Source organism: Chamaea fasciata, unplaced genomic scaffold (assembly GCF_029207755.1).
Source record: "Chamaea fasciata isolate MVZ Bird 193981 ecotype frontalis unplaced genomic scaffold, bChaFas1.0.hap1 SCAF_18, whole genome shotgun sequence".
NCBI classification, from domain to species: Eukaryota; Metazoa; Chordata; class Aves; order Passeriformes; family Sylviidae; genus Chamaea; species Chamaea fasciata.
In genome coordinates this window covers 8,283,770-8,309,030 of record NW_027094103.1, presented here as the reverse complement: position 1 = coordinate 8,309,030, position 25,261 = coordinate 8,283,770, and the positions used below count along the sequence as shown (strand labels likewise).

At 43.2% G+C, this 25,261-nt stretch overlaps 2 protein-coding genes across 2 annotated transcripts in view; both read left to right on the top strand.

Annotated features, from left to right (window-relative positions):
• The window catches only part of EP400 (E1A binding protein p400), a 46,807-nt gene extending 30,288 nt beyond the window's left edge, over positions 1-16,519 (top strand). The window contains exons 32-54 of the mRNA XM_066199357.1: positions 201-344; positions 653-811; positions 1,045-1,128; positions 1,694-1,825; positions 1,943-1,987; positions 2,095-2,248; positions 2,665-2,903; positions 3,395-3,568; positions 3,825-3,872; positions 4,891-5,027; positions 5,543-5,599; positions 5,725-5,803; positions 6,377-6,577; positions 7,595-7,640; positions 7,731-7,840; positions 8,444-8,648; positions 9,134-9,297; positions 9,661-9,867; positions 10,164-10,359; positions 10,684-10,814; positions 11,245-11,412; positions 12,135-12,212; positions 13,984-16,519. Coding sequence (XP_066055454.1) covers positions 201-344; positions 653-811; positions 1,045-1,128; positions 1,694-1,825; positions 1,943-1,987; positions 2,095-2,248; positions 2,665-2,903; positions 3,395-3,568; positions 3,825-3,872; positions 4,891-5,027; positions 5,543-5,599; positions 5,725-5,803; positions 6,377-6,577; positions 7,595-7,640; positions 7,731-7,840; positions 8,444-8,648; positions 9,134-9,297; positions 9,661-9,867; positions 10,164-10,359; positions 10,684-10,814; positions 11,245-11,412; positions 12,135-12,212; positions 13,984-14,256 — 3,231 coding nt within the window. The 3' untranslated portion in view covers positions 14,257-16,519. The remainder of the gene's footprint in view (positions 1-200; positions 345-652; positions 812-1,044; positions 1,129-1,693; positions 1,826-1,942; positions 1,988-2,094; positions 2,249-2,664; positions 2,904-3,394; positions 3,569-3,824; positions 3,873-4,890; positions 5,028-5,542; positions 5,600-5,724; positions 5,804-6,376; positions 6,578-7,594; positions 7,641-7,730; positions 7,841-8,443; positions 8,649-9,133; positions 9,298-9,660; positions 9,868-10,163; positions 10,360-10,683; positions 10,815-11,244; positions 11,413-12,134; positions 12,213-13,983) is intronic.
• A 153-nt stretch (positions 16,520-16,672) lies between these two features.
• On the top strand, positions 16,673-24,744 carry NOC4L (nucleolar complex associated 4 homolog). The gene is made up of 15 exons (XM_066199521.1): positions 16,673-16,780; positions 16,883-17,006; positions 17,095-17,201; positions 17,470-17,577; positions 17,715-17,864; positions 18,436-18,535; positions 18,838-18,872; positions 18,976-19,026; positions 19,561-19,672; positions 20,297-20,357; positions 20,898-21,008; positions 22,236-22,399; positions 22,781-22,863; positions 23,617-23,730; positions 24,038-24,744. The coding sequence occupies exons 1-15, from the start codon at positions 16,685-16,687 to the stop codon at positions 24,152-24,154; spliced, it is 1,533 nt and encodes a 510-aa protein (XP_066055618.1). The 5' UTR covers positions 16,673-16,684; the 3' UTR covers positions 24,155-24,744.
• The last annotated feature ends 517 nt before the right edge of the window (positions 24,745-25,261 follow it).

Below are 25,261 nucleotides of genomic sequence, written 5' to 3'. Positions count from 1 at the left end.
CTCAACAGCTTTAAAAATGTGAAATAAGTTTGGATATTTAGAGAGACAGGCTTTGAATTGCTGCTCTGAAGATACATGAGACAGTGACTGCACTGGTAAAGCCAGACTATCCTAGCTGGCACTCCTGATACTGGAAAAAAAATAAATAGAATGCTCCCAAAACCTGAATATATTTCTCTTTTTCCCTTCTATTTACAAAGCAAACAATTCAGGAATTGTTTGAGGTTCATTCTCCTATGGAGGATTCTGGATTTAGAGTGAAGGCAGAAGAATTCGTAGTACTTTCTCAAGAGCCGTCTCCAGCAGAAAATATTTCACCTAAAGTTGCAAGACCATTCATAGAGGTAATGATTAACACACACATTAAAAATACAGCTATGCAACATTAATATTAAACAGCTGAACTAATCCCATTTTATTTGGGTAAATTCTGTCAGTCTCTTTTTCTGGTAGTTTTATGCTCTTTTGTCATTTGCCTTGCGACCAAACTTCCAAAAGCCCAAAGCTGAGTTTTGTAATTTCTGGGATGGTTACTCTTGCTGCAGCAGAGACTTACTCCAGAAATTTGTGTTGCATTTCAGTGAACTCCTTACGGAGTTTCTTTCCATATTTTTGAAGTATTAATTATTTTTAATATGTATCTCTCTGAAAGGCCCTCAACAGCATTGAACGAGAGGATGAGGAGTCAAATGATCACATACAAGAAATAAGATCTGAGTCGAGCATTGAACCTTTAATCTCAGAGCTCTGCGAGACAAAATACAATGAAGAGCCCTCACAGCTGCAGGAGTTAGTTGCTGTCGTGGATCAGGTACCCTTACTTCCCTTGAATATCTGGCGAAAAAGTAATGTTTAGTTCAAATGTTTCAGTTTCTTTGCAGTCTGACCTTAAAGCAACTTTGTTGTTTCTCCCATTAAATGGAAGGGAGATCTCCCGCTGATTTAAAAGGTTAAGATGAGTTTTAAGGGGAGCTTTGATACTTCATGTAACATTTCTTTTATTATCCTCAAAGTAACATTTTCCCCCTTTGATACTTCCCTCAGCTGACTCCAATTGAGAAGTATGCTTTGAATTATCTGGAGCTCTTCCACGGTTCGATTGACGACAATGAGCCACGGTTGAATGAGGTAAAACAAGTCTTTCTTTTCCGTGTTATTCTGTCACAGAACAACATTTATTATATTTTCAATATGAAATGGAAGTTTCTGCAATGATGTGGAATATATTGTAGGCATTTCTGTGATCTTTTCTTGCTATACCTTATGAACAGCATAATGTCTTACAGAGAGCTCATTATTTTGGGATTCTCTGGTTTAAGCAGGTGTCAATTCTTAATTTTTTTTTTTTATAAAATGGGAATTGCTTTCAGGCCAGCTCAGCAAATATTTGTTGTACTCCATTGATAGCAGGGGAAAAAAATTCATTAATTTCAGTGAGCCTGTGTTCTGGTTGTCTTCATTGTTTAACTGGAATTCTTTGATTGCTTTATATTGATGGTTTAAAAACCCTCAACAAATACCAAGAAATATCTTCTCAATGATTGTGAAAGTATCTGTTAAGAAATTGTTATTAGGTTCTTGTGTCTGAAAATGTCAAAGTTCAAGGCGTTTATCTGTAAAATTATGAATTGATGACTTCTAATCCAGTGTCTGTTACTATATGAAGTTTCTAAGGAGTCTGACTTTAATCTAGATGGATCTGAAAACTGCAAAGAAAGCCTGGGAAGTCCAACATATGAAGGAGTTAAAGGAAAGAGAGCAAAAAATGCTTTGGGAGGATGAAGAGGATCTTCTGACCTACACTCGGGAGGATGCATACAATAAAGTAATTGCTGATTAGTCTTGTTTTTCTAAATAGTTGTTTCTTAACAGTTACACTGAGAATACCTTTACCCTTCAGATTTCAGTTGGATCATTTGTATTATGTTCTCTTTTTGTCTAGGAATATGTCTATGAAGGTCCAGATGGACAAACTGAAATTATGCCAGTAAGTAAAAGTAACACCAGGCAGCCTAAACAGGCTTTTTATTTTATGAAACATAAAGATCAGTGGAGAGTTAGCATTGCAGTAATTACAGACTTTATTCTATGCAGCTCTGGACTCCTCCTACTCCACCTCAGGATGATAATGATATCTACATAGATTCTGTTATGTGCCTGATGTATGATACCACCCCTATTCCAGAGTCAAAATTGCCTCCAGTGTACGTCAGGAAGGAGCGTAAACGGCACAAAACAGATCCCTCTGGTGAGTGTGTGCTCAAAACTCTTCTGAGATTTAGTGCTGAAAGTTTAAAAAATTGGGGGTTTTCATACTTCCTATGTCTGGTCCAGTAAAGATCAAATTTGCATGTTTGTGGTGATGAAAATTCTCATCTCACCATGGCCTTGAAGCAGTGGAATCACTGGAAGGCTCAGTTCTTACGGTGTATCTTCTATTTGGACATAAAGATGTTCTCAAAAGGACAGTTTTAGAAAGCAGACATTCTACTTTGTCATTTAGGACAGGGCTGGTCTTACCTTATAACTCTGTTTAGTTCCTGACTGTGCTCTTCAGAGGCAGTGGGGGATGCTCTGTACATGTATGAGCATTTTGCAGCTGTAGGCAGAGGAATCAAAGAATGGCAGTATCTACCAATAATGCTTTATTTTTTGTCTTAGCAGCAGGTAGAAAGAAGAAGCAGCGTCATGGGGAGACAGTTATCCCACCTCGTTCACTCTTTGATCGAGCAACTCCAGGAATGTTGAAAATGCGCCGAGAGGGCAAAGAGCAAAAGAAGAACATCTTGTTGAAACAACAGACACAGTTTGCAAAGCCTTTGCCAACTCTTGTCAAACCAGCTACTGAGGCTGGACAAGATAATCCAGAGTGGTTGATCAGTGAAGACTGGGCACTTCTGCAGGTCAGATGATACCTGCAGCTTCTGCTGTCATTATGTTTTTATTCCTCCACTTTATCTCTTCAACATCATTTCTAAGTTTTAATGGCATTTTGCTGTCATAAGTCGGAACAGATTGCCTGCCATTTGTGCTCCTCTAAGGAGAAATTAAAGGCTAAACTACAGAATGTATGATTAAGCCCTGTTGTTGTTTTAGAAAGCACTTACTGAAATTAGTTGGATTCTATAGGTTCTTCCCACCTTTGAGGGGAGAGCAGCACTTGAATAGCAGCTCTCTGTCCCTCTTGTACCAATTTCCAGCTGTTTCCCTGCACATCAGGCAGCATTAGTCAAACCTTATGCTTGTTTATTCTCTGTGTCTAGCTGAACACAGAACCTTAGCCCTGAGCTGTCCCACTGTGTAATGGTGTGTGGGCACACGCAGGTAAGGGAGGGTTTGGAAGATGGCAATAATTTCTCACCTGTTGATGCATTTGTATCTTTCTCTGTTGCAGGCAGTGAAGCAGCTGCTGGAGCTTCCTTTAAACCTTGCTGTTGTGTCGCCAGCACACACTCCCAACTGGGACCTGGTCAGTGATGTTGTTAACTCCTGCAGCAGAGTCTATCGCTCGCCCAAGCAGTGCCGCAACCGCTACGAGAATGTCATAATCCCCAGGGAAGAAGGAAAGGTGAGTTCACGTGGAATGATGCGTCTTTTTTGTACCTTAAGTTGTAGAGTTTTTTTTCCTTATCTCCATAAACACTTGTTTTGTTTTTTTTTTGTTGTTTAACGTTTCAACAGTGTAAATAAATAACTTTTAAAAGACCTTTTTAAATTATTCTCATCAGGATTTCCACTTATTTTATGTGATTTCTTTGAAAAGAAAAAGCACCTGAACAAAATCTTCCACAAAAGATCATCTAACTTTCCTTCTTATTTTACAGCTAATGTACGAAGCTAATCCTAAAAAGAAGACAAAAAGTATTTATAAGGTGTGCATTGGTATTCTTTCAAAATCAAATCTAGACACTGTGGTATTTAGCAGCAATGGAGGTGGGCAGATAATTCATATGAGATCCATGTTGAGTGTTACTTGAGTTCTGAAACATCAATTAAAATTCCAAATTTATTTTTCCTTTCTTTGTTGATACAGTGGATTGACACCAGACTTCAGCTTTTGGATTTGATAGATAAATTTTAGATCATGCAAGAAGTTTGTGATTTCACTTAAACTGCCACTATGGTGGCATTTTTCCACCAAATCACCACCATGTATCTTATCCTGATGGTACTTAAGATCTCTAAGAATGAACTTCATGCTAGAGTCTAAGTGGATTACAAATACATAGTGAATTTGATGCCTGAAACACCTTTTAGTAAATGAGAATGATAGGACGCTACAGAAACAAAAACAAATTCCATGACTGTGAACACCTTCGTCCAAACCACACAGCAATTTAGTGACAGAGTTGGGTGGAGAATCCAGAACTTGTGGCTGTAGTCCCATTCTCTGGCTGCTAAGGAGGTTTGTCCCTGACTGGCAGTTCCTGCTTAGGAGAAGCCAAATGTTAGACTGGCATGGTGTGTGGATGTTAACCTAGCTTTGTTGGGAGAGCAGTGCAGTGATGGTTTTGTTTTATCATCTTACGTGTGCGCTGTGCATAACTATAAACTAATGGGCTTTTGGTTTGGGTAATGAATTAAACTTGCAAAATCTAAACTAAAGCAAAGATTCTTTCTCAAATTAGAGTTTGCCATTTTGTATGTCCCCAAGTGCTGATGCCAGTGTGACCGTGAGAACTGCTCCTTATTTTGCTCTTTCTTTATATATTTCCCGTAGAGTTTTGTGTGACAGTAAGTTATCAGTGACACGAGGCAGGAACCAGTCTGTGATAGATATGTTGGAGAGTGTTTTTAAATAATCTACGAGCGCGCCTTGTGTTTAAACATAGACAAAATGCCCTGTTGGGTGAGTTTGCAATTGAAAGTTGGTTTGTTTTCTTTTTTTAGACTAAAAACAGTCGCCCGCTTCGTACCAATCAGATCTATGCTCAGGATGAGGGTGCAACCCACACACAGCTTTATACTAATCATTTTGAGATGATGAAAATGATTGCAGGGAAAAGAAGTCCACCTATCAAACCTCTGTAAGTTTACCAGGGATCATTTGATTTCCTGTCACCACAGATCTCCTGGAAACTGTGTTTTGAATGGCTCTCAAAACCCTGAGCTATTCTACACTCTGTTTCTCTGTTCTCGATCTCTCTCTCTGTGCTCTGTGTTATTGAAACGCCTCCATATTTCATGTGTTTGAGTCTCACTGCTGTAATTTGCTCTTTGTCATTAAGAGCAGAACTGCACTCAGTTGGGGATTTTTTTAATCTGCTTTATATCTATCCATTTGCCTGAATTGTAAACATTTTGCTGTCTAGGCTATTTTGTAGTACATTCTTTCCTGTGTATCTTCCTGCAGTTTTTCTGTATTTATTTAGTATTTACTCTGAATCTTTCTTAAATGTCTATCTGTATGCAGGCTCCAGTACTGGCAGGAATATCATGGAAACTTCACCAAAACTGCAGTGTTATATGTTAAAATATGTGAAATGAAATACTGTTTATAAGGTTTTTCTGTCTCCAGTAATACAGTTTTGCTCAATTTCAGGCTTGGCATGAATCCTTTCCAGAAGAATCCAAAGCATGCATCGGTGCTTGCAGAAAGGTGAGCACTGCCTACCTTGAAGGAGTTACAAATTGCATACAAGTGCTCTTTTTTTTCTTTTTCTTCTTTTTTTACATTTCAGTTATTTCTAAATACCGTGTGTTTTGTCTTATTACTGTTTCTAGTGGAATCAACTATGATAAGCCCCTCCCTCCAATTCAAGTCGCGTCCCTCCGAGCAGAACGCATTGCCAAAGAGAAAAAGGTATGGTGCTATCTCTGCTGCACAAATGACTGCAGTAATTAAAAAAACGGGCAACAGATGAGGTACAAACAAAGCTGCCTCCTGGGAGAAGTTTGGCAGTACAGTGGATGTTGTGAGCAGCTGCACATTGTTCATGTACAGGGGTTTAGGTAACCAAGGCCCAAAGGGAGACCTTTCCTTGGGCCTCTTGTCACACTCAGACCCCTTAAACAATGAGGGGCATATTTTTGCAGAAGATACTAAAACGTGTAAAAATCTTGTTTAATTCTTGACTGTTCTGTAGCCTCCTTTCTTATATTATTCAGAAAGAGCTACTTGTCCTTGCTTGTGGATGATACTCGTGCTATGCTCTAAGCCATAAAACCACGAGTTCAGCTTGTAGTTTGAAACAAGTCAGGTTGTGTAACTTGGACTTGAAAAGTGAAGGCAGCTTTGTGGGCTGTCTCTAGTTAGAATTAAAGGGGTTTTGTGGATTGACATAAAGAGGTTTTGTCTGATGCTTTATTTTGTTTGAAAACGACCACATCTTGCTTGTTCCATGCCTGAAGACTGAAGGTGCCCCTTGCCTTGCAGGCGCTGGCGGAGCAGCAGAGGGCCCAGCAGCAGACGGGCCCCCAGCCCCAGCAGCCCCAGGCGGGCCAGCAGCCCCCCCAGCAGCCCCCCGTGCAGCAGGCCCAGGCCCAGCCACAGCCACAGCCACAGGCACAGGTAGTTCAGCAGCCACAGGCAGTGGTGCAGACTGCAGTCACTACTGTGGCCAACACAGCAGTATTGGTAAGAAAGGGAGAGCTCAGTGCCTCTGATGTAGTCACTGCAGTTCTTCTGTGTGTGCTGTATTTGTGTCGTGTTTTCTCTGGAAAGAGAATTTTAGGTCAGTATAGCGAGATCAAAGATGTTTTTTCTGGTTTGCTTTTCCTGGTTATGCTGGGTATGTTCCGGTTCCTTGATTTATTAAGGTCATCCATACCATTGTAGCAACAGGTCTTGGCATTCTGAGGTGGAAAAACACCATGCAAAGATGGTTTTTCCTTTTTCACTTTAGACTTTCATTTAATGAAGTCTGAGTGAACAGATGTGCATGGTCAAGGAGAAGTATTTGTACGGAGAACTTGCAGAATGCAGAGAATAAAAGAGAATGTAGCTGTAAGAACTACTCAGTTAATGAGCTTAAAACCAAAAGATTCATTAACTTTTGCAAGGCAAGTGAAATAATGCATCCTACAGGAAATACTATGGTGCTTTTACTGCAATTTGTGCAAAGTTTTCCTGTCTTCCCTAAATCTAGAGTCTGAAGGAATCTGCTAACTGGTCTGTGGCTTCTGTATTTAGAGCCAATCCAGTTTGCATAGTAATGTGTGCAGGCAGTGGTGGATTATTTTGCTTGTTGAAGAGCAAGAGCACAACAGCTTTTGCAGAAAGACAAAGAGGATGTGTTCTGACCCACAGGCATCACTGTGTATGAAGTGCTCTGTGATGTTCCTGTATGAGTTGTTGTCTCTGGTGTGCCAGAGTAAGGTATTGCTCCCTTCTTCTGCTGACAGGGATGTCCAGTGAGCAGGGTTTGCCACACACTTGGCTGATCTACAATTGCTCATTAGTGAGGCAGAATCCTGGTAGATGTATGCATTAGTTGCTGTAATCTGTAGAGTCCATGAACAGCTGCAGAAATCTCTGTGTGTTCTGTTGCATTTTTCTTATTTTGTCACTTCTGGAATACAGCATTGTGTTAAGCAATGCTCAGTTTCCTTTTATTGTTTTTCTGAACTGTTGCTTTAATTGTCTTCTAATTAGGCAGGCACCATCAAAACAGCGGTGACAGGGACGAGCATCCAGACTGGTAAGGAATTTTATAATTGGGCATACGAGGTGATGGGACATTGGAATTTTCACTTTCAGAATCTCACATTTAATCCTGGCTTGCTTTCAGCTACAGTGAGTGGAAATGTGATCGTGAACACTGTTGCTGGGGTCCCTGCTGCCACCTTCCAGCCCATCAATAAACGTCTGGCCTCACCTGTTATACCTGGGACGCTGACTGTGAGTAGATCCTGTCACTAGTAGTGTCCCTGGACACACTGGGTTGCATGTTTTATCAGCATATTTTTAGCTTTCCATGTTTGCAGAAATTCTGCTTCTTGCAAATGTCATGTGCATCTTGGGGTTCTTTATCCAACCCCTCTCTCTTACCAAAACATCAGAACACACTGGAATGGTTTGTTGGAAAAAAAATGCTTAATACTGTTAAAAATAGTTTATAGGCAAGTGCTGCTGAAAGCAATGTATTATGCCATTAACATTTTCAGCCTGTAACTGTTTTGTGCTTTATTAATTATGGTCTTTATTACTATGTTAATGGTTTAAGACTATGGAAGATAAAGCAAAACACTGAAAGATACTAAAATCAAATGTCTGTAATGGAGTGAAGGGTTTGGTGATCAGCCTGTTGGAAAAAGATTTAACGACATGCTGATTTTAAGACGCATCCAAACAGATGCGTCAGACAGATTTGGGCCTTTTTTCCTTTTTGCATTTTTCGTGCTTCTTTTTAAAATTGCCTAGAGGGCAATCCCATTTCCAGCAGGTTCCATAGCTGTACCCGAGGTGCAGGAATGGGGCAGTAACAGCTGTGTTCCCTTGCAGACCTCGGGAGGCACCGCCAGCGCCCAGGTGGTTCACAGCCAGCCCCGCGTGGCCGCGGCTCCGGCGGCGTCCAGCGAGCTGGTGACCATCGCCTCCACCCAGGGCGTGCGCGCCGTGACGTCCGTGACCGCTTCAGCCGTGGTCACCACCAACCTCACGCCTGTGCAGACACAGACAAGGTCTCTGGTGACCCAGGTTACACCAGGTAATGATCCTGTGTTCAGGGACTTTGCCCACTAGTGCATGAAGGGCCCCAGAATTCCTGTAGACCCACCAGCACAGCCCCACAATAGTCTGGGACACAATTAAACAGAGCTGTGATTTTTAACTTGCTGTATTGTTGGTGCTCAGATTGCATTTTTCCCTGGTATTTCTGGATAAAGTATGGCAATAGAGAGCTTGGCCCCTAGGCATTGCAATTCAAAAATACTATTAACAATCTAGCAGTAAAATACTAGAATTGACTGCCTTGACTAAAACCCACTGTGAAGAAAGGCCCTTGTATTTTATGATCTACTCTGCTTTTACATCATGCTCGTGATAATGTGTTTTTGCATGTAGTAAATCCACAAAGTGAGCTGAAGCAGAGAAATAAGCATTTAACAGCTTGACTTCTCAGGTGAAATTGATGAGTTTAACTGAATGTTGAAAAGTATTCGTCATAACATTTTGGTTTTTCTTTATTCACAGCTACACCAACAGTCCAGCTGTCAGGCAAAACCATCACCCCTGCTCACTTCCAGCTTCTGAGGCAACAGCAGCAGCAGGCTGCTCAGGTGCAGGTCCCACAGATCCAGGCTCAGGCACAAGCCCAGTCTCCAGCTCAATTAAAAGCTGTAGGGAAATTGTCACAGGTGAGGAAACGCTCACAAAGTAACATAGCACATTGCTCTCATTACCGTAAGCTTCCTTTGCAGTGTGTGTTGTGTCCTGTTCTCTTGGGCTAGAGTGAGATGTATTTCTCTCTTAAATTTCATCCTGCTAAAATTTCATGCAGTCAGTGATTCTGACAGCACTTTCACTAGCAGAGTAGGGCAGGATGGAAAGCACTTACAGTTACTCACTGGAAGCCATTGTGTAAAAGAGTTATGTTTTAGATACTTGATCTTAGCTCTAGTCTGGTACAGAATGTTTCTCCTTTTAAGCTTTGGATTCATCTCCATTTTTTTCCTGTAATGTAAACCATTGGAAATGATGGAAGTGTTTGATTTTTGCAGGAGCAGCTGATCAAGTTGCAGAAGCAGAAGCTGCAGCTCCCCCAGCAGCAGGCAGCACAGCAGACACAGCAAGGGGCACAGCAGCAAACAGCACAAGTGCAAGTGCAGCAGCAGCAGCAAACCCAGCAGCTCACTGCTGTGACAGCCCCTCGTCCTGGCGCCGTCCTCACGGGCACTACGGTCACCAACCTGCAAGTGGCACGCCTGGTGAGTTGGCTTTGACTTGACAAAAACAGTCTCAAACATCTCACCCTTGGCTGGTTTAAATGAACTGGGCACTGATCATCGCACTCACAAGTGCTCTTTGCATTGCTCTGCAGAAGGAACAGCTGTAACATAAATAGCTTTACATTGTACTTACCCATTGATACCATCTCTGAATTGTGTCACTGTACAGGAGCCATTACATTTAGGAACATTTACAGCTATCACTTTGTAATCACCTGTTATATGCAGCAAATCTTTCTGTGCTGGTACAATAATCTTCATTCCTTACTGCTTAGACTCGTGTTCCTGCTTCCCAGCTCCAAGCACAAGGACAGATCCAGGCCCAGACTCCACAAGCAGCACAGGTTGCTCTGGCGAAACCTCCAGTGGTGTCTGTTCCAGCTGCTGTTGTGTCATCTGCAGGAGTCACCACACTCCCTGTGACTGTTGCAGGCATTAGTGTTGCCATTGGGCAGCCACAGAAAGCAGCAGGTATGTGAATGCAAGTTGGAAATAGGAAGAATTGTATTTCATAGCGTTCTCCTGTAGTATTGACAATTTTTTTCTTGTAGGAAGATTGCTGTTGGAACAAAAAGTTAGCTTACTCATGCCCTTAGATAAGAAATTTTCTGAACTGTCAAAATCATGTTATTATTCCCATCATTATTCCCATTAAAATCAGTGGGTTGTTCGTGCTCAAAGCTGTGCAGATGTATAAGTCTGTAAAAGTAGAACCTGTGTTTGCAACCTGTGATTAGTGGGACAAAGCAATAAACTGAAGACTCTTACAGTTCCAATTATTTCTGTAATTTTCAGGAGGCCAGACAGTAGTTGCACAGCCTCTGCATGTCCAGCAGCTGCTAAAACTCAAGCACCACCAAGCAGCACAGCAGCAGAAAGCCATCCAGCCCCAGGTTGCACAGGGACAAGCTGCTGTGCAGCAAAAGGTACTATTGTCTGCTCTCCCATGAACTTAGGAGGTGGTTCTGTGGTTGTAAAACTTGATTCTGGATGATCAGGACACTTCAAGAGAGGCAGTCAGGATTTCAGGGGTGAATCTTGTGTATATCTAGAGAGAACAGGCTCTTAGGTGCTTCAGTTTTTCTGTAAAGTGGTTGGTTGTTTGGTAGTTTTTAGTAGGTGTATTGTTGTGTGTGTGTTGTGTGTGAGAGAGAAACTTTTCATTAAATACTTTAATTCTGAGTACTTGTGTAAATGCATGAAGCCTTTCATGTAGTGCTCATTTTTTTTTATTGCTAATCCTGGGAGAATTTTTTTTTCAGTTATTAAATGTAATTAATCTTTTTTCCCCCATACTTGTTCTTTAAAATACACTTATCTTTTGTAGTCATTGATTCCTTTTTTTCTCTTGTGCAGATAAATGCTCAACAGGTTACAGTCCAGACCCAACAGCAGACTTCACAGCAGCAAAAAGTAACTTATGCTACACAGCCTGCCATTAAAACACAGTTCTTAACAACTCCAATTTCCCAAACCCAGAAACCAGGTGGAACCCAGCAAGTGCAGGCCCAGATTCAGGTACAGGTAACACAGGTTTACACATTTAAAGTGTACTGGGACTGGAGAATTGTAAAGACAACAGGTGAGGTAGAATTCAGCACCCACTCATTTTAATTCTAGTCACACATTTATGTAAATTGACTTTTTAATATAATTCTCTGGTGCTGAATATGTGGCCTTACAGCAGGTCAGAGCAACTATGAGCTGCAAGTTCACCTTTCCTCTTTGAAATAAAATAATTGAGTCACTCCTTTTTATTAGGCAAGGGATTCCATACTGTGTTTACTAGGGAAAATTCAGCCAGAGTTTGCCTGTGTCTGGTGCTGCCTCACAGCCTAATCTCTAGTGAGGTGGTAACTCATGTATTTTCTATTCTGCGCATAACTGGATCAGTCTAACCAAGGAAAAAGAAGGGGGTTAGGAATTGGAAGCCTTACTCTTTCAAAAGTATATCCCAGATAATGTAACCTGTTAAAACTTACGTGCTTCCTTTAATTTTATAGGAGGAAATTACTATGTTGTAGTAAAAATTGAAAACATTTCTCTTCCTCCCCTAGCTTAGGTCTTCAGTTCATGGGTCTAAAAGGTTTCACAAACATTCAGCTTCACTGAAAATGCCAAACTACAATTTACCATGAACAAGCCTTTGGAAAGGTTTTCCCCTGGTAGAAGTTTTGCTAGATGTGGTGTTTTGCTGCTATCAGCTGCTTTTTATTTTGATCCATCTTTATTTCCTATCACTGCAGGTTGCAAAACTCCCACAAGTGGTCCAGCAACAGGCTACTGTTGCCAACATTCAGCAGATGGTTTCAGTTTCCCAACAGGTAGGTTTTGCTCTTGTCAAGTATAACACTAGAAAAATGATCTTTAGAAAAGCTCATTTTTTTGGAATGTGCATATTTTTCACCTTATGTGTGGCATAGGTAGTATTTTTGAAGGATATAGCAAGTGCCTTTCTAGAAAAATAAGTCTTGAATACTGAATCAGCTGTGGTCTATTCCCTGGTTCTAAAACTTTCATAGATGTAGCAATGTTTGTTCATCACTGTAGATGAGCTGGAAAACAGATTTTTAAAAATGTTTTCTAGAGCTGAAAGTATTTAAAAAAATTCGTTTCTGGTAATGTGTAGTCAGTATAGCAAATAATTGAACTAATGAGCGCCATCTGAGCTTTTTTCACAAAAATTAGGACAAATTGAAGGTTGCAATTTGTTTTGTTTCAGTTCATAGAGCTGTGCCAAGTGCTCTCTAAAAGGCAGAAAGGTGTGGTAGCCGTTCCAAATGTGTGCAGGTAACAGGGCTGGGGCAGGAGAAGGTCAGCTGGTTTGGTTCCCCTCCTCTAATGACCAGGCAGTTAATTAACACTGTTTAGAACAATGTCATCCAGATCATTAGCAACAGGCATAACTTAGGCAATTGATTGGCAGGAATGATTTAACTCTGGGGGTTGGATGAAGTTCTTGCCTTTGGTGCACAAAAGTCTGGGCCAGTGAGCTCTTAATCTGCCACAGTTTACAGTGCAGTGCTTTAGTGCAGAATAAAATCTGTGACTGTTTTTCTCAAAATGGTGATAAAGTGGTGTAAGCTGTCTGATAACCACCTCAGATGTGAATGCTTCAAGGGCAAAATTGACAGCAGGAAGTAGAAGCCTCATCAGTCAACACAAGTTGAGTTTCCCTCTGTAGTCAGGAAGAGGTCCTAGATCATTTTCAAAAGTCATCAATGGTGGCATAACTCTGGGACTGTTGGAGTCTGTGGCAAAAAGACAAATAGTTTCCCTCCCATGTACACCAGTGACTTCAGTGGCAGTAGGTTTAGGCCATGATAAGTATTTTTAAAACTAAGTTCTTCGTGTGTGTGTGGCATTCTTTTAATCTGCATTTTCAGTGCTTCCCACTGGATTCCTTTTGGATTGTTCAGGAGTTAATTTTTCCCCTGGAGAGGCCCTTGTAGCTTTGTTTGGCTTCTGCACCTGACAGTTTTCATTACCTTGTCCTCTGAACAAGGAGATGTTGATTTTTTTTCTCCCTTGCTCTGGGCAGAGCTATGAAAATTAGATATCTGGATGGAGTTCACATTATTCTGCCATGAATTGGCAATAGAGACTAGCAGCTGTGGTCTGAAAGGGTAATGGCAGAGAATGGGGGGAAACCTCAGTGGCTGTGTTTATTGTCACAATATGGGTGCACAGTCAGCGTTTTAACCTCTTTGGTCCCCTCTCTGCCTTCTGTTCTTTCCCCTGCTCCTTCACTTCTGCAGTACAGGAATTTTCCTGTATATCTGGTAGGGTTTCTATACCTTTCATCTGCCTTCTGAATGTATTTGAGGGCGTGTCCTTGGATTTGCACTGCAGAGACCTGAGTTACAGGCACTTTGGCTCATAGTTCTGATTTATAAGTTTCTAGAAAATGTCACAGAATGGTGTTTCTCAGTGAAAGCACAGAGCCTGTGTTCCCAGAATCATTGTCTGAGGTGTTTGTCAGTTAAGAGGGCAAATACCTAAGTAAGTAGGATTCCTTCTGTAGAGCAGAAATGTAATGACTGCTCAGTTTAAAGCCAAACTATTTTGTAATTGCCTTTTCATCCTGATGTGTAGGTACAAGCTCAGCCCCAAACTGTGACCCTTTCTCAGACGACAGCAGGTCAACAGCAGGTTCAGGTGATCCCTGCAACCACTGCTACTGCTCAGGTCGTGCAGCAGAAACTGATCCAGCAGCAGGTGGTGACCACAGCATCTCCCCAGGTTCAGGCTCCAGGTGTACAGAACCCAGCCCAGACACCAGCAGCACCTGAAGCCCAGAGTCAGCAAGCAAAAGTGCAAATGAGGACGCCGACTGTCAGATTAAAGGCACCTACTAAACCAAGTTGAACTATTGCAATAACAGGGAAACACAGTATTTTGTGTTTGCTGAGACAAGTGAGAAGCTACTCCAAACATCCAAATGAAGACAAAACACCTCTATTTTTTTTTTTTTTTTTTTTGTAGCAGATGGTTTCTTGCTGGTGAACATTTAAACATGGAAACTCACATGTAACTTCAGTGTATTAGCAACTGTTTAGCACTCAAACTCTGTACAAGATGCATTCTGCCTGTGTTCTCTGTGCTCATTCAAACCAGATAAAGCAAGCATTACTTAGGTTGAAATTCTGCCCAGCTTCTCAAAAGTGAAATGGTGACCTGCCATAAATGTCAGTAAAATCCATCTGTGTTGGCGTACCACACCTGCCTGTGGGAACGTGCAGCTCCTTGCTGTGGTTCAGTGTGTGCTCAGTACCCACAGTGAAGCCACACAAAGAACCAGGAGTGGTTGATACAGCACAGTATTTTCCATGTATTCAAAAGCTCTGTGTTGCTTTTCCCTGAGGTAAACGCCCCTGGAAGATTTAACACAGATTTGAAGTGCTCCCTGCAAAGTTTATCCAATAAATGTGAAAACCTGTAAGTATATGTAATTAAAAAGGAAAAAAAAAAAAAGTTTCATTCTCCATTTTTGTAAGTCTTTTAAAATGTTTGTTAGTAGTTTTTGTGTACAGTTTACTGAATCACCCAACCTGTGTGCTCATTCTCATATTTCACTTTAAAATAATGAATATTTTAGGCATGAGCTGAGTAAATACTGTGTTGATAGTAGATGTGTATTAAAGTGTAGCCCATGTTTTGTTTTTTGTTTTTTTTTTTTTTGTAAAAGAATTGTTCAGTAGATACAGCTAAACAGATGATCCATAGCTGTTTCTCATGGGACTTCTGTCACGAAAAATCTCCAGCTGATAAAATCTAATCTCTCAGTTTCATTCTGCTCTTGCAACATGTTTAAATGTTCAGTACTTTTTACACGGCTTTCAGCTTGGGGGGTGGGGGGCTGGGGGAAGGGAAAATAGTGAAATTAAGACGTAATTCTTCAACTGTGTAAAGAGTAAGATCTAACTTTTGTACTATTCTTTTACTAAAGCTAATGATGAATGTATCTTCAGGTGGGTATTTTGGATGTGAATAGAGCGTGGCCTCTTCCTCCAAATCAGTTTGCCTTATTGTTATGGAGAAAAAAAAAAGCAAAAAGCTGCATAGAACTGTGGGGGGTTTCTTTACTTTTCTTGCATACAATGAATAACAGACTTTGCAAACAGCACTGAGTGAGGAATCAAAAAGCCCATGGTGGCATGAAGGGATTTATTTTACTTTGGCCATAAAACTGCACAACGTATAAAACCCAGACAAAATTACAACATTCCTTTTCTGACATGGTTTTAAAATTATTTTTCCATTCTGTGATCTTTTTACTCTTTTAGGAAAGGAGCCTATTTAAGGGCAAGAAAAGCATGTATTTTGTTTTCACCTCTGTATGTCCACACTTGTTGATACCTGGCAATCCACGTGGCTTAGACAAGAAAGAATTCTCAGCCAGCTCATCAGTGTTAGTTGGGATGGGTACAGACAATTCTGTTCAGATCACAAATATAAACATTGGCTCAGGCAGTGTTCCTGATTTTATTTTATTTTATACCTCTTTTGTCCTGCAGACTTTTTTTCTTGGACCCTCAGGTCTACAAATACAAGGGCATTTTTTTTTAAGCTGTTTTTGCATGCAGTGGTATTCCCCTGACCCTGCTAACCCCTGGCATGTGCCATCCCCTAAACTTCACTGCCAGCCAGGGAGCTGGCGTTGCTGACAGCGGAGTAGTTTAAAATGCAGAGCAGATGCAGTGGTAATGGATAGTGACACTGTGTACAGTATAGCCTTGCTCATCCAAAAATATTGCTTAGTTAGCCCCAGTTTTCCTTTTTAAGTGTTTAGCTTTTATGATGTGCATGAAAGTCGGGGTGGGGGGGAACAGTTCCAGCAGTGGGAGAGCTGTTGGCTACGTCGTTGTGCTGGTCTGATTTGGTGTCTAAAGAGGCGATTGTTTCTTGTTTAGGTCAGTTGATGAAGATAAAAAATCACCATCTTTTTTTTTTTCCCCTTCAAATTATTTTTTTTTTTTTCTTCCTTTCGATGTGTCTTTCTCCCAGGAGTGTGTTAGGAAGTCAACCTGTACATAAGTGATGAACATTTGTACTCGACCCTAGTAGGATGATAAAGAATAGTGCTGTATCCTACCTGAAGGTGTAATAAAGTGTACATTTTTATACCACAGCCTCGCCCTGCCTTCTGTCCCGGGGGAGGAGGGCGGGCTGGGGCGGGTTACCCGGGCGGGGCGGCGGTGGGTGGGAGGACGGACCGAGCCCGATCCGGATCCCGAGCCCGGCCCCGCCTGCGGGCGGAGCGGCCGCGGCTCCTCCTCTCGGCTCCCGTGCGAGCATGGCGCGGGAGGCCGCGTTCTCCGCCTGCCTGGAGGCCGTGCTGGGCAGCCGCTCCGGCGCCAACCGCGTCTTCGAGCTGCTGGAGCCGCTGGCGGTGCGGGCCGGGCCGGGCCGGGCCGGGCCGGGCGGCTCCGCGGGGAGCGGGCTGAGGGAGGGCAGCGCGGCCGGGCCGCCGCTCTGACACGCTGTTCCCCAGGGCCAGGAGGAGCCGGAGGACATCGTGAGCGCCGCCAGGACCTGCAGCCGGCTGTTCGGGGCGCTGCTGGAGCGGCGGGAGCTGTTCGTGGGGCCGCTGCCCGACCAGGACGCCTCTCTGGGCGGTGAGCACGGAGCGGGGCCCCGCGGCGCCGCCCGGGCCAGGCGCGGCCCTGCCCGAGCCCGGCCTGTGTGCGTGTCTGTCCCTCACAGAGAGCTACAGCGCCGAGGACAAGTACAGGATATGGATGAGGCACCGCTACAGGGACTGCGTGGGCTGCCTGGGGGAGCTCATGGGGCACGAAGCCTTCCAGGTCAAGGTAGGTCCCGAGCCCGCTGCTGACCCACGGCTTCACGGGGTGTCCCGTGAGGTTGTCGCCCAGTATTCCAGCGTGGCTGGGCAGGCAGTGCTGTAGGGCGGCACTGATGCTCTCACTCACCTCTGCTCACCAGCAGCGAGCATGCAGCTTTCTCAGGAAATAGTATTTCATTCTTCCTCCTTTTGAAAGTTGCGTCCTTTGGATTTCATCCGTGGTGTTCTTGTTTAGGTGGGGTTTTTTGTGATGTTACTTTCTGGTTTTTTTGAAGGAGTTGGCACTCTACACGCTCATGAAGTTTGTCGAATTGGAGGCGCAATATCCACTGATCAAAATAGAGTGGAAGGGAACTTTAACTTTTCCCTGTGACCTTCTTAAGGTAAGCTGCAGAACTGAAAACTCCCTCCTGTCAGCGACCTGATAGCGCACGAACTCATGTGCCCTGAGACGTCTCACTCTCTGCTCCAGGGCTGTAAGAGACTGACTTGCTGCTTTCCTTTCAAACCTTTGTTTTAGGTAGTTGTTGATGGTTTGCTCCCCACCTACGAGGACGCCTCGCTCCTGATCTCCCGCTTTCAGGAGTACATGGAGTACGACGACGTGCGCTACTTTGTCATGAAGGCTGTCACTGCCAGCATCGGGCAGGTCATGCAGAAGACAAAGGAGGTAACAAATTGTTGCTGCTCAGGTGGCTCTGGGTGAGCTGCTATGGGTTGTGTATCTTGTGCATGAGGCAGGGGGGAATTAGTGGTATGTGGAAATATTTGGGAGCCAGAGAAGTAAGTGTGCCCACTGAAGGCATTGATTTTTTTTTCTAACGTATGTCAGTATGCCAAGACTAGCTTTACTCTGAAATTGAAAGTATTTCAAGACACATACTGTTCTTTCTGGTCTAAGCTCTAGCTTCTATTTTACTCAAATCTCCACAGCTTGAGTGACACACAGAGAACTTTAATTCTGTTTACTTCAGTGCAGAGGAAGAATCTGTTTCATTCATCGTCTCCCCCCGTTTTGTTAAACCAGAATAAATACAGAGATAAATTTCATGTTGGATGAACAAGCAGTACTCCAGGTTAAGGCTGCAACAGAGAATATGTGTGTAGTTTAGTCATCAACATTTTCCCTTTCTTTTTTCTAAATATATTCAGTACTTGGAAACAGGGCAATATTGAAGCCCAGCATCTTGCTGTCTGTTGTGGAACTTTCCTGATGTTTGTTTATATGCTTTTTTCCTCAGAGGCCACTGCCTTTTTACCAGCAGAACGTATTTTCCCTCATCTCACCCATTAACATGCCAAACAAAGAGTCTGAGATGGTCAAATTTATGGTCAAGCAAGGTTAGTAAACTCTGCATGATGAAGTGTATGTGCAAAGGAAAATCAGGTTTAAGAGTTTTAGTGTGTAAAGACTTTATTATTATTTGCTCTTGAAGAATATCTGCTGCTTTGATCACTGTGATTCTAAACAGTCTTAAAAATCCACAACCCTCAGTCTACGGGGGGGGTCTGTTGTGGCCTTGTATCAAATTAAGTACGTCAGCCCAAGTTTTTAGAGCATCAAAGAGCTAAGTTAAAAAGAGTCATCCTAATTTTTTGAATATCCATTTCAAGTTCAACATCTGGTTTCCCTTTCTTCTTAGATAACCGTGAGGAGTTGAAACTTTCAAGGCTGCAGGTAACTGTTCATTTGGTGCATTAGAATTGAAATTTTGTCTGCTTAAAATAGAGCATTATCGGTACCAGCGTGTTTAACTCACTGTTTGCAATTCTGTTTTAAGGCACACAGACAGGTGTTTGAAAAAATGTGGCTGACTTTCTTGAAGCACAAGGTGAGTGTTACTTCTGCCACTGATCTGTGTCCCTCTTTAATTTAAGGACTGCTGATCCTTAGCAAGTGTGTCCAGCCTTGCACGAAGCTGCTGGTGGGACCTCAGTAGGGTTTGAGTGTTGGGGGGGAACAGCCCAGTGACCATTTCTGTTGGATCACTCTGCCAAGAAACATGACCTCATGCATGGCCTGCTTTTCCCCCTTACTCTCAGCCTTTTTTCCCTACCTTAAACGTCTCTGCCCATGAGGGTTATCTGCAGCATAACAATCTCTGCTCACAAGCTGAAGCTTCCCCAGCCTTTTTCCTGATGATTTTCCCCATCTGAGTGATGACACTGTTAGCTGTGAGCACCTGCTTCTTGAATGAACTTTGTTGGTGTCACTTGTAAACTCTCCCATTTGGGAACAAGCTGTTCGGTATTTTCCTGGCACATTCCCTTCAGCTCGTGCGTTGCCTTTTTGAGCTACAGGCTGCTGCTGCTGTCTGAGTTCTCCCTGCAGTGCTTGTTTCTCTGTGTTGTTTTGTCCTCCACAGCTGCCCACTGGCCTTTACAAGAAGGTCCTTGTCATTCTGCACGACTCTGTCCTGCCTTACATGAACGAGCCCACTCTCATGATGGACTTCCTGACAGTGGCCTATGGCATAGGTGAGTGACAACAGCCTTTTATCGTTTGTGGCATCTCCAGCATGGGACAGATGGACTTGCAACCTCTGCTGGATGCAGCACCACGACCTGGGTGATGGAATTGGTGTGCTTTTGGCTGGGATGGAGCTAAGGAGCTAGGGGGAAACTCCATCATCCCTGAAAGTGAGATGATTTTACCTGTGTTTGTCATTGTCCTTGCTCCTTGTGTGTGAGGAAAATCACATTTAAGGCTTTGGGGAAAAGCAGAATACTGGAGTGATTTATTTTAAATATAGAGTTCAGCCAGTGTTGCTGATCTGAACACAGGATGCGCAGATTCCTGCAGAAATGTCATTTCTGAGCAGACCTTTGCCTCCCCAGTGTGACTTTGTTGAGGAATTAGAGCAGGACATTTTTGTGTCTCAGTTGTTGAACATTTGTTCTACTGAACTACAGCTTAATCTTTTTGGGAGCCTCTGGAAGGATGTAGATGAAATTGTTTCACCTTTCAGCCATCACACTGGCTCTGATTGCAGGTATTGAGTTTTGTGTTCCTTCTGGGAAGATTTTATTATAGAAAAAACTTGAAGATTATTTTTTTTCTAGTTATTTCTATTGTGTTGATATCTGCCTGCTTTCTTACAGGTGGAGCAATCAGTCTTCTAGCCCTAAATGGATTGTTTATTCTGATTCATCAGCATCATTTGTAAGTAAAAAGAGTATATTATTTAAAGGAACATGGGTTTTTGCAGTTATGTCTTTCTGTAAGAGGAACTGAAATGAATGCACCAGACCTTCAGGCTTTGAAATTCCCTCATGAGAAAGCCAAACTGCACAAGAGGCTCAGGCTGTTTGAATGCTGAGCTTTTTTGGCTGTCTGATTTCTTTTACAGTGGAGCCTAAATATTCTCTTCTCTAGACTGTGGTTGCTCAGCACTTAAAAATCCATTTCCATTGATCTGATTACAGAGTGAAGCCATAGTCTTTAGTGTCCTTTTCACAGCATCCTGTACCATTTGCAGTCACTGGATATGGCTTCACACCCTGAAGATGGCTGGGCACTGCAAGAGCCATAAATTCACCTTGCAGCTTGTTTTCAAGTGGTGACTGTAGAGGGAAGCCTAGGAGAGCTGAACAGAGCACAGCAGTGGGCTGGGGTGCTCTTAATGAAAGCACAAAAAACGTTTAGGCACAGTCCCTCTGTACACCACTAACGAATGTTGTATTTTTCCTTTTTTTCCAACAGGGAGTATCCTGACTTTTACAAAAAGCTCTACAGTCTGTTGGACCCTTCCATCTATCACGTGAAGTACCGAGCTCGCTTTTTCCACCTGACTGATCTGTTTTTGTCTTCGTCGTAAGTAGCATCTTTATTATGTGTGCTCACATGTTTTCCTCCTGCTTTTCTGTTCTTGAACAGTCTCCCACACGTCTGGATTTAATGTATTCACTGTGGCTGCTGGATTAGATACATTTTTATGGAGAAAACTGAATCCAAGACTATTATTGTAGTCTCGTGTAATTTTTCATGTGCTATTTTTGAATATTTGCCTCACAGCCATAGATTTTCAGAAAGGAAGAATTGCAGTTAGCTATCAGAGTTTGAGCTGCAAGTGCTTATGGATGTGTTTTTGATCCCTGTTCCACTTTGGGTGAAAGTGATGAATTTTCTGTCTTGTCTTTGTAAAAATGGAAAAGTAAAATTTGCAGGCTTTTTATAGATTACAAAGCTGTTGATAAATGGGTGGCTTTTTGCAGACATAAAGCACTGAAATGTGAAGTGTTTGACAGCCTGTCTTGATGTTGTCAGTTCATTGTACACAGGGAAGGAACTGGATAGGCAGCTGGTCATATAGCTACTGTCATATGTTATAAAATAAACCAAGAGTAACACTGCACCAGGCACTTGATATCCAACCCCCTTGTGTTCCTGGTGTACTTTAGAGAGAGGGACAAGACCTGTGGGTAACTCTGTTGAGCCTTCCAGTTGTAGCGAACTCTGAGTGACTGAAAATTGTCATTTTCATCCTGACTCTTCTGATGTGAAAAAAGGGCCTAAATGAGCTGGTGGCTGTTAGAAATTTGCATTTTTACCATTAAGAAAAAAAAAAGAATAACACTGCACATTTACACTACACGGGAGCTTTATGTTCCCATTAACAGCTGCAGTGCTTGGAAGTGTTATGTAAATTTAACACCATGGCCTGTGTATTAATTAAACCCACAAAATGACATAAGATGAATTTAATTGAGGTTGCCTGGCCAAGCACTCAGAAGTTTATAAAGGGGCTGTACACAAGAATGGCCGTGTACAGGGGCTGTGCTTGGCCATGCTGCCACATGTCAGGATTGAATCTCACAGTGATCTGAGATTATTCATGCACTGAATGTAAATTCCCCCAAAAATTAGTTCCAGCGAGTGCACAATATATTGCTGCTTAAAAGCGAGATTCTCTTTTAAAAAAAGGAGAAGCAGCCTGATGAGCCCCTGATCTCTAATCTGTCGTGCTGTTAGGGTGGCTGCGGCTGCTGGCTCTCCTGCCAGGGCTGTAACAAGCTGTTCCCTCCTGTCCCCTGTCCCCAGGCACTTGCCAGCCTACCTGGTGGCAGCGTTCATCAAGCGGCTGTCCCGGCTGGCGCTCACGGCCCCTCCCGAGGCTCTCCTCATGGTCATTCCCTTCATCTGCAACCTCTTCCGGAGGCACCCCGCCTGCAGGGTGCTGGTGCACAGACCAGGAGGGCCAGCTGGTAAGAGGGGACTTGTGTTATGCCTCCAAGACAGCATAAAGAGGAGCATTCCTGTGGAGGAAAAGGGGAGATTCCAGTTCTGAGGCCTGGAAGGATCCCTTTGTCCTGTCCCTTGAGTTTGTGAAAGGTCAGCAGGGTCCTGCTGTTAAGTTCAAAGCTGTTCCAAATGCCCTACTTCCTGTGCTCTTTAAAAGTAACATGGTTCTGTAGTGCTGCCAGCAGTGACTCTTGGGTCTTGCTGGGATGTGTCAGTTTGTCCCTGGACCATAAATGACTTGGGAAGGAGCAGCTCTGGCTGCAGCACTGCTCTGGGCCTCTGTTCCCTTTGGGTTTGTGAACATCACACAGCACGTATTAGCTCTGTATCTCCTATGTCCTTAGATATGTCAGAAGATCCATATGTTATGGAGGAGGAGGAGCCATCTAAAAGCAGGGCTTTGGAGAGCTCTCTCTGGGAGATTCAGGTATGTCATCCCAAAGTGAGCATCTGGGTCTGGTATGGGCCTCTTCCACCCTTGCTGCTTCCTTGACATAGATTGGCAGCGGACAGCCCCTCACGCAAGAACCTGCTTGGCATATCTTCTGCAAATGAGATGAGTTCTTTTGCTCTGCGTCATTTTCTACCCTAGCAAAGGATTCCATACACTGGAGAAATGTACGTGCTGATTGGTGGGTGGCTTGTGAGCACACATTTGGACTTGCAGTTCACAGCTGAAACAGACTAAATAGCTGCAAATGTACCAGGCTTCTCATTTGCTCTGGAGGGGAGAGAGGAACTTGGTGAGCTCTGATGGAAGTGAATTGAGTAGAGGCAGGTTATCCTCTAGAAGTGGATGAGGGGTTTGTGTAGGGGGCTGAAGCAGCAACAGGAATGATGTGCAGAAGCTGCAATCCTGGAGAGCTGGAGCTTGGGTGTGGCATAAGGGCACTGTGAGGTAGCCGAATTGGGTTATGCAGTGTAGGCAAGGACTGTGGATGAATTTTTCTTGAGGTGGATGTGACCATATGAGAGGAACCTTTGACATGTTTGAAAGATGGCTGAAATGAGGATTTCTTGAAGCTCTGTAGTAGCATGGTGCAGCAAACTTGGATCTGATGGAATTTGGTGGTCACTGAAGATCTGACCAACAAATGGGCAGACTCCTGTGTGGGAGTGCCGATGGATGTGTGTTACCCTGTACTTACTAGATTATCTCCTGTTTGTCTTGCTTTTTCAGTCTCTCCAGAACCATTATCACCCAGATGTGGCCAAAGCAGCTGCTGTCCTGAACCAGTCCCTGTCTGAAATGGAGGATGACATATCAGGGCTCCTGGAGCTCTCAGCGTATGAGGTAGTGCTGCTGTGCCTTTGTGAATTACTGGAACCAGAGAAAAGGAGGTTCTGGATGCAGCAGCCATGTCCTGTTCATCTGCCTTGCTGCTGGGGAGGGAGCTACACTGACTTGGTTACCAGAACCAGGGCAAACCAGGAAAATGGGCTGTTAAATAACAGCATGAGCAACAGTGGTGACAGGGCTGGCTTTTTGTGTTTGAAGTGTTTTGTTTGCTGGATATTTTCAGATTTTAGAGTGAGCAGTGTTGTTGGGGTGAAGAGCTTGTACTGTGTTTTGACAATATTTTCTGGTTTTTATTTTGCAGCTTTTTGATAAAGAAGTAAAGAAAAATGCTGTTAATGTACCCTTGGAGTTTGAGCAAGTACGAGGTCTGTTTGGGAAGAAAAATGATATTTTTGCAGAGCACTTCAGTTTAGACTGATACCATCTCTTACCAGAGCACATCTGTCAGCAGCTGGATCTTAGGGACACGTGGAAAGCTCCTATGTGCTCGGCAGCCCTTCCCTGTGAGGAGAGCTGGGCTGCTTGAGCTGCAGCCTCCTTCAGTGCCCCTTGCCACTGCCCCTGGATGGACTGTGCTGTGTTTCTCACACTTGCATGCTGCCACGTGGTATTTGGGAGGGATTTTTCCATGGAGCAAGGGTTTCTGGACCTGTTCATGGCTGGGATTCCAGCCCTTCCCCCAGAACTGCTGGTGCTGGCTGTGGCCAGGGGCTGCATCAGCAGACATCTCACTGCTGTTCCGTGGGACTGAGGGGAATTGCATTCTCTGACTGCTCGTATTTTTCAGATGTTTTACTTTTATATGAGAGCTGACAGCCTGTTTGTAATAAATGTCTTCAATACATAAGTGTAAACACCTGTTGTATTATAATTACATTTTTATATGCATTTTTAAGCTCATCTTCAGAGGGATGTTTATCTTCCTTGTGCTCAACACTCCCACGTTCAAGCCATTGAAACTGGTTTGTCTAACAACTCAGAAGATGCTCAGTAAATCCATCTATGAAATGTTGTTGATGTTCCTTCCTGTATATTCATCTCATTCACTCAGGTTGCTGGATTCCAAATGCTCATGAGCTTTGGAAGTGAACATAATCCTGGTGCCTGCTGTAGCCAAGGAGGCCAGCTGATGTGCAGTGGGAGGCTAATCCTTGAGTTTTGCTTCAGAATGATAAGCAGCTTGGTGTGGTTTTGCTTGCAGCCTGCGTGTGTTTTAGGAGCTCTGGTCAGAGTGTATCCAGGGGCTAATAACTTTAACTCCACTGCTACTGGGTGCTTTTGTTAATTTTTCATACACTGCCAGAAGTCATGCAGAAATTCCATTTGATAGGGTTCCGCCCAAGGTTTTAAGTTCAAGATAAACTCACTATTAACAGCACAGACAAACTCAGGACTTTTTTTAAACTAATTTTCAACAACTTTTTCAACAATGTGACCTCTTTAGATTTAAACTCTGCTTCCATAATTTGAGATCATGTGTTGTGGAAGAGTAAATTACAATCAAGAAAGCGGAGGGTGAGAAATC

Bases quoted from the DNA above. Each gene is read 5' to 3' on its own strand.
- NOC4L (XM_066199521.1), top strand. From the start codon at position 16,685: ATGGCGCGGGAGGCCGCGTTCTCCGCCTGCCTGGAGGCCGTGCTGGGC. The intron at 17,007-17,094 runs GTGAGCACGGAG...TGTCCCTCACAG, and splicing joins CCAGGACGCCTCTCTGGGCG to AGAGCTACAGCGCCGAGGAC. The intron at 17,202-17,469 runs GTAGGTCCCGAG...GTTTTTTTGAAG, and splicing joins ACGAAGCCTTCCAGGTCAAG to GAGTTGGCACTCTACACGCT.